General features: G+C 52.3%; 1 protein-coding gene across 3 annotated transcripts in view; it reads left to right on the top strand.

Moving 5' to 3' along the window:
* The first annotated feature begins 2,525 nt into the window (after window positions 1–2,525).
* CACNA1D (calcium voltage-gated channel subunit alpha1 D) overlaps window positions 2,526–8,192 on the top strand; it is a 296,621-nt gene continuing 290,954 nt past the window's right edge. For all 3 annotated transcript variants that reach the window (XM_040628679.1, XM_040628681.1, XM_040628680.1), the window contains exons 1-2: window positions 2,526–2,689; window positions 4,648–4,957. In XM_040628679.1, coding sequence (XP_040484613.1) covers window positions 2,623–2,689; window positions 4,648–4,957 — 377 coding nt within the window. In that variant the 5' untranslated portion in view covers window positions 2,526–2,622. The remainder of the gene's footprint in view (window positions 2,690–4,647; window positions 4,958–8,192) is intronic.

The raw sequence follows: 8,192 nt of genomic DNA, 5'->3' as shown, positions 1-8,192 counted from the left end.
AATTGATGAGCCAATATTGACACGTTGTTACAAGTACATTGTTATATAAGTTCATAATTTACATTAGGGTTTACTCTTTGTGTTGTACATTCTGTGGGTTCTGACAAAGGCATTGTGTCCTATATTCATTACAATATCATACAGAATAGCTTCAATGTCCTAAATTGCCCCGTGCTCCAACCCCTTTCCTCCCCTCATCAATTTTTAAGAATCAGAATGCCATGTCTTCTGTGCACACGTCTCAAATGAATCTCTTTGATGCTTGCATAGCATTTTCTTCCTAGGTGTTACAGCTCCTATAGTCTTACAGATGTACACACACCCTTCTCACTTCGCTAGGTTGTAGCTCCATGAGGGAGAGGATGTACCGTGGATTTGGCCTGACAACACCTAGCCTAGACCCTGTTCTTAACAGGTGCCTTATACATGCTGGCTGACCTGAATTGTGAGCAAATATTAGGGTGGGATTTTGCAGAAGAGGCAAAGCTTTCAACCTTGAAGTCTGAAAGTGACAGGTAAACGTGTGAATTCGATACTTGCCTCAGCACTCAAGGTCTGTGGGTGGGAAAGTTCTTTGAAGGCAACCATCTTCTGGCTCTTCAGATTTGGGCTCAGGAGCAGCCTTAGGTGAGGTAGTCCAGGCCGGCTTTATATTACTGCTAGGTCCCAGGGCTCTTTCCTCTCTCTTAAAAGAAAAAAACAAAACCACCACCACCACAACAAAAGAGGAGAAAGGGACAAGGAGCCTGATTGTTTTTACCCTTCCAGTCCCCAGGGCCGTCTCAGGAAGGCCCCTGGAAAGCCTTATGTTTGGTCCCCACATTCTCTCCCTAGGTGGCCCCTAACAATTGATGCCCAGCGTGCTTTCTTTGGCCAAGGAGCACCTTCCCATAAACGCTTCTTATTTTCTTAAGTCACGCTGAGATTTTTGCTTTATTTTTGCTTTAGAGACACTGTTCTCAAACGTTCTAAAACGCTGTAGGAACATGCAGATCGGAACAAAAGCAAATAAATCGAATCTTGTGAAGTAAAGCAGAAGCCCTTCTCCAACAGCCAGCACAAGGCTAAATGAGAAATATCAGTCTTCCACTAGATACAGTATTTTCCCCTCTAGACAGGAGCGGCCGTTTGCAGAAACCCCCACCTCAAGTAGGAGACAGTGAAGGTAGCATAGAACGAACTACTCTTCCTCTCCTCCCACGCGGGAGTCAGCAGTTTCAGCAGCGCACTACCTATTCCTTTAAGGAGCACTCGCTGTTTGAAAGACCTTGGCCTTTACTTCCTTGTACCTGCCTGCAAACACACGTGGGGGGAAGGGTAGGAGGGAGAGAGACAGAAAGTCCCCCCTCACTCCCCGAATCTTTGAGCCCACAGCGACGCCAGACCCGGCGCAGGTTAGAGGGGGGACACTCTGGAAACCCGGTTAGATTTCAAGGTGCCGTTACCTGGGACAGTGATTGCTCTCGAGAGAGCAGGGCTTCCCCATCCCCCGCAACCAGAAAAAGCCAGAGGAAAGGTGGGGGGAGTCCGCCCGGCGGCAGAGCCCGGAGGGAGCCTGGCAGAGCCCCCCCACCCCGAGGCGACCGCCCGCTTGCACCTGTGCTCCCAGGGGGCGGGGCCTCCTCCAGGTGTGCGGAGGAGAAGGACGCGGAGAGCTGAGGCCAGCGTTGGAGCCTAAGCGTCGCACTCTCCGGCTTTCCCCGCCCCGCCCCATCCCTGCCCCGCAGAAATGGAGGGGAGGAGCGGTTAATCCGCACCCCGCGTCCCCGGGCTCCGCAGGCCCCGCCCGCCTCTGCCGGGCGAGAGCCGGGAGCACGCTGCGGCGCGCGGGGGGTTAAGCGGCAGCCGGCGGCCGGAGCGCGCTTAACCCTTTGGCGCCCGCGGGTCCTCCGAGCCAGGCGGGGTGGCGGTACCCCGAGTCCCACGCGGCGGCCACCCCGGGCGCGCGGGCCGAGCGGGGACAGCCCCGGGCCGGGCCCGGCCCCCGGGGCGCGGCGCGGCCCGTGGGAGGCTCGGCGGGCGGGGGGGAGGGAGGGGACGGCGGCGGCGGGCGCGCAGCGTCGCCAGGGCGAAGCCGGCGTGCGGCGCGGCGCGGCGGGCGCGGAGCGAGCGAGCGAGCGAGCGCCTCCGTCCCCGGATGTGAGCTCGGGGCGCCTGCGGTAATCCCGAGCCAGCGGCGGCGCGGGCGGCGGCGGCGGCGGCGGGCACCGGGCACCGCGGCGGGCGGGCGGGCATGGGGGGCGCTCCGAGCGGCCCCGGCGGCCGGGCCGGCATCTCCGCGGCGTCCCTCCGCTAGAGGAGGGGACCAAGCCAATTCTCCTTTGCAGCAAAAAATTACATGTATATATTATTAAGATAATATATACATCTGATCTTATTTTTTAAAAAAAAGTTTATTTTGCTCCATTTTTGAAAAAGAGGGAGCGTGGGTGGCGAGCGGTTTTTACAAATTATTCTTATTTTCTGCTATCTGTCCTCGTCCCTCCCCACCCCCTGCTGAAGCGACAATAAGGGCAGGGACCGCGGCTCCTACCTATTGGTAACCCCCTTACCCGTTCCTCCCCCGCCCCAACGCTCAGCACCGTGCCCTGCACACAGTAGGCGCTCAATAAATGTTCGTGGATGATGATGATGATGATGATGAAAAACATGCACCATCAACGGCAGCAGCAAGCGGACCACGCGAACGGTGAGCAGCCAGAGCCTGGGCACTCGCTGCCAGATCTCATCCTTGTCATGGTCCTCCTCTTCCCACCCCCTCTTCCTTCCCACCCCCTCCCGTCACTGATGCACTGGGTGGGTTGAGGGGGTTGGAGAGGATGCTTCTAGCTCGGTACCATCTACATAGAAAGGGGAGATGCGTGACAGCCACTCCGTTCTCCCCTTCAGGCCTTGAATGTCAGAGTTAATTCTGCATTTGTGGGGTGGGGGCGGCCGTGGAGTCCTTGGAGTACTGTGCCGCCGGAGGGGCGGTAAGCCGAGGTGATTCAGGTTCAGTGTCCTCGGGCTCAACTTTCCTCCAACGCTCCCGAGCGATGGAAGGGGGATGGCTGTTAGTCCTCAGCCTGAGCCCCCTTTCCAGCCTTTTCTTGCCTTCCCCTCCTTCCCCGCCCCCTGGTCTCCAGTGGCATCCGGAAAATTCTAGGATTGCCCGGTTTCCCTCTTGGCGAGGGTGGGTGAAGCACACCCCGCCCCTGGAGAGGGAGGCCAGGTCTCGGAATCGCGGCCAGGGGGTCGGGTGGAGCGTATTCCCGCTCCCAGAGCCGCTGTGCACACGTCGGTAACCTAGCAATGCCCGGGGAGTCGCTGCCGCTGTGGGGCTCCCCTCCCCAGCCCGGCCTGGGCACCACGTGCAGCCACCACGCCGGCCGGGCTGGGTCGACGGAGACTGGAACAGCTTCTGGTCAGCCCTCCTACCTCCTCCTTGAAGGCCGGCGGCGCCCCGCCACCCCCAACCTCTGTGGGCTCACAGCCTTCCCGGGAGAGCGCTTCCCAAGGGAAGGCTCCGCACGATTCCTCCCCAGCTCGGTCCCCAGCTCCGGGCTGCTGCCGCCCGAGCCCCGAGTCCCCCGTGGCCTCCTTCTCACTGGGCAGTGAGTGCTTGCTTTGACTCTCTCTTGTTCTTTACTTAGCAAGAATTGGTTTTGCAAACACCCGTCCCTCTACCTTTGCCACCACTCTCACTTTGACTTCTGTCTCGGTGAAGAGGTTGTGACTCAAGGTAGGCAAGTGCCTGGGAGACCTGCCTGGGTGGTGGCCTGACCCAAAGTCAGAGAGGGCTTTGCACATGGAGCCCCCTTGGCATTCTGCCCTGTACCTAGATGCCCACCTGCACTTAGGTGACTCCTGCTTGGGCCTTGAGGGCCCCTGGCATAATCCATCCTGTCCTTCCTAGGTGTAGGGGTGCAGGCTGCCTGCCTTGACTGTGTCTCTGGATGCTGGCTTGGCTGCTGCGGCTGCAATTTAAAATGCAAAAAAGCCCTAAAGATGTTTTCTGTTTTCGGAAGCCTGTGGAGGAAATGAGTCCCAAGCATCATGAATTTTCATTTGCAGGAAGTGTCAGTGCATAATCTAGATATTTGTTATGGGGCTTTTGGTATTGCCCTGGTGCCAGTGGAGGATTTTTTTTTCTATGCTGAAAAAAATGCATGTGTGGCTGTACAAAGATGTTGGAGTGACATCCTGAAAATGATTAAGACTATTGAGTTATTGGCGCTGCCTTTTTTTTTTTTTTTCCCCGGTGGTGATCGTGGTTCTTATTTGGGAGAAAAGCTACTGTGCCTATCTATTAACTCCTTAGAGATCCATGGGTTTTAAAAGTCAGAAAAGGTGGACTAAGTGTGGATGACCTCCGTTTGAAGAAAGGCACTAGCAGAGTCCTCGTGAAGACATGGATGTAGAGAGACACTCCCCCCACTGCACCAGTGGGCCTTTGCCGCTCAGGGCCCGACGCGTGGACTTCTCTTCCTGCTCTGGTTGACCACACTCCTGCTTCTGAAAAATAGGACATGAGATTCAAAATGGAAACGTTGAAACCATACCCCCCCCCCATTATTGATGGGAGACCACCTTGTCTTTTTTTCTGGCATTGGATTCTCATTGTTTGTTTGTTTGTTTTTTCATTTTTCCTTTTCTCCTTCTTCCCAGAGGCAAACTATGCAAGAGGCACCACACTCCCTCTTTCTGGTGAAGGACCAACTTCTCAGCCGAATAGCTCCAAGCAAACCGTCCTGTCTTGGCAAGCTGCAATCGATGCTGCCAGGCAGGCCAAGGCTGCCCAAACTATGAGCACCTCTGCACCCCCACCTGTGGGATCTCTCTCCCAAAGAAAACGTCAGCAATACGCCAAGAGCAAAAAACAGGGTAACTCGTCCAACAGCCGACCTGCCCGCGCCCTTTTCTGTTTGTCACTCAATAACCCCATCCGAAGAGCCTGCATTAGTATAGTGGAATGGAAGTATCCTTTTTTTGGGGGAAGTCTTTCTCATTTTCTCTTTTACCATCTGTTCTTTAAAAGGATCTGCTTTCTGAAATGGCACTTACGAAGTCATAGCCGTCTGGCATTGAGCAGCGGCAAAGCTGTATGTCAGGGGTTTCATTGTATATACCTTCCTATCTTCTTAGGGTGCAGAGGGGTTGCTCTTTGGGTATATTTTGCCGTGTGTGCGTGTGTGTGTGTGTGTGTGTGTGTGTGTGTGTGTGTGGTGGAGGGAGGGGGTGACGGCCTGAAACTTCAAAGTGGTTGTTAAATAGGAAACTGACCTTTGGTCCCTTGACACTAGATGGTTAGTTTAAACCCACCATTGCTGTTGGGGCCACGATAGGCATCGAACCTATTGCAGATGCGGTGTGCTGATTTAAAACACAAAGACCGTATGAGGCTCCGCTAGAAATAAATACCTTTTGACCTTTAGTGGCATCTTCCCATTCCGATGTTGAGAATTTGTTTCTGAAACGCCCAGTGACTGCTGAGGTCGCTTCTAGCTCTGCCATTTGCTGATTCTGATTGTTCAGGTAGCTACAAATATGAACACTTGCTTCATAGGCAGGGAGCAATTTGCTCATCAATGCTATGACTTCCTGGAATTTCCTTTTGACATGTTCCAAAAAAGCATTTGAAACGTGAGCGGGAGGGAGCCTGTGGAGGGAGAGGCTGGGCGCGCCTCTTCTTCCTGAGCCCTCGTGAGTTAGAGAGCAGTCTGTCGGTGGGGGAATTTGCAGTTGCTGCCTTTATCAAACACTCTGTCTGTGTCCTTGGACTGGAGTTACATTTCTGGGTGTCTCCTTTGTATTTTTAAAACTGAACTCCACATGCCCCAGGATGGTGGTTACGTCCCAGATCTTGGAAACCTAGGGTGCTCGGCCTGCTCGCCCCCGTCCCCAAATCTGGAGACCAGTCTCCAGTTACTGCCACCCTTCAGAAAAGGTTGACTGAGGCCTCCTTTCTGAGCAAATGGCTTTCTAATTAGTCAGATGATTCATGGGTCTGGGTAAAACAAAGCATTTCCTTTTCCCAGAAGCTATTTGGGCCTGACAGGAGCCTTAGAGTAGCTCCTAGGCACAGGAAGGAGTGTGAATCTCGGGCTTCCCCCACTGCAGCCAGGGTGAAGGGGGCTCCTGAGGGAGGATATGGGCCACCAGCTGAAAGGTGGAGCTGAAACCCCCTTATAACCTGAGGGCCTAGTGAGGTTGCTCTTTGTAGGCCTTCTGTTGTTGCTGGCTGTTTTCTGTGCTCACAGACACAAGTTAAAATGAGGTAACTTTGTCTAGAAAGGTTTTAGAGAGGGTAGCCAAATGCCAAGGGTAGGATTTGAGGGGTTTTCTTGTGCTTTTCCTTTTTAGAACAGATGTCTCCTCTCTAGAGGGAGTTACGGTGTCTCTCACATAGCTGGGGTTGCGTTTTCTGTGGAAGTTCTCTTCTAGTCTGAGAATGAATGCTAGTGTCAGCCCGGAGGCCGCTAGGTGCCTAGGGTGTGCCTCAGTGGCGTTGCAGCAGTCGGAAGCATGGTTGCACTCAGCTGGGAAGATGCGCTCCTCCAGAGGTTGGCTTGACATGACTCTGGGTAAGCAGAGGCCTCTCTGGGGTCATTCATTTCACGTGGAGTGAGGTGGGAGGCCTGACGCTGTTTCTCTTGGTGCATGGTAATTTGTGTATCACAGTGTCTGTGTACGGAGTGAATTCCTGGAGCGTGCTGCTGACTCCCTTTCCCTCGTGGCTGGACACATGTGTACGGGAGCTAGGGATATGGCTGCCAAGGCAGGGACAAGCCTGCCTGCAAATGGGACATCTGTAGAACAGATCTTTAAACAACATATGATCTGTTTGTCTCTCCCAGTGACAGTTGCCTTCTAGTTCAGGGAGCAGGTCATAGAATCCTCTGCAAGCCAGCTGTGTCGGGCCCAGTGCACACTGGGAGAGTGAGAGCCTCACTGGTTTGTACACCCATATGAGACGAGAGTGTCCTGCATCCTGGGGGAATGAGGAGTGTTTGCTTTATCAGAAGGTATTTTTGGGAGCAGACCCATCTATTTCTCCTTCGCTCTATTCTGCATGGCTTGTAAAAATCTTGTGGCAGTGAGATAGTTATCCACCAACACCGGGAACTGCAACCAGATCACCATAAAGAAAAAAAAAAGTGTTTGGCTTTCCCGAATGGCCCTGGTATTTCTCGGATTTGCTGGTCTATCATTTAGGTACTGGTAACTAAAAAGGAAGAATGGTGGTATGGGGGGACAGGAGAGACCACAGGTGTGTTTCTGTGTAGGATAACACTGGGGCAATTGGCTTTTAAAATTTCAGTAGGAATGGCAAAAAAGAAAAACAAAAAGAGGATCTTGAAGTTTTCTGAAGGGGAGCTGTCTTAAGGTTGGATCCCTGGATAAGAGATCTTGTAATACTAGATGTGTTAAAAGAATAAATATGAATGAAAGCTAATTGGCTTTAAAAATAAACCCATCAAAATTAGTAGAAGAATGTCATTCATGTCCTTATTTCAGTAAGTGTCGAAACACTTTAAGGGGCTGAGTTTTCCTAAGACTCAGGGTATCCCCAGAGAGGTAGAGGGCATTTGTTTCCTTCAGCATTTTTGGATTTCCCAGAAGGATATCAGGATGAATGGAGAAGGGTCTGTTCACATCCTCAAAGCTTTAGTACTCGGAGATGTTTACTTAAATCAGTGGCTTTGCCTTTTGTGAGTGAGGTTATGGCAGAAACACTTAGAAAATCAAGCCCACCCCCCCCCAGAGTTGTACATTATGCTGGTGCTCAGAAACCTTGCATGCATTCGGAAAGCCTGAAAGCCAAAAGAAGAAAAACAGTCATTTTGGCAGAAGTCAAATTTTGCATTGCCAGTTTTGACAATGTCTCCTAATAACACCAGAATGTTGAAGCAAGTATCTGTTGCAAGCTGATTTCAAAGTGATTTCTTCCAGACAGACCCCCGAGATTTAGAATTGTTCAATTGTACTTTCCAAGTGTCTGGTGCTGATTTCTTATGGCTTTTTATTTAATTTGTTTATAAATTGAATGCAGTAACAGCTCATTAGAAACCGAGCCCCAGTCCAGCTGTAATCCGAAACAGTGATAGGCATTGATTAGTAAAGGAAGCAGAGAAGGGGCCGGAGCCTGGCTTGCTTATTACAGTGTTTGAGGTATTGGAACATGCCACGAGACAGTCACAGGTAGAATGCAG

Source organism: Ursus maritimus, unplaced genomic scaffold (assembly GCF_017311325.1).
Source record: "Ursus maritimus isolate PB19 unplaced genomic scaffold, ASM1731132v1 scaffold_14, whole genome shotgun sequence".
Taxonomy (NCBI): domain Eukaryota; kingdom Metazoa; phylum Chordata; class Mammalia; order Carnivora; family Ursidae; genus Ursus; species Ursus maritimus.
This window is presented reverse-complemented; position numbering and strand designations above follow the sequence as displayed.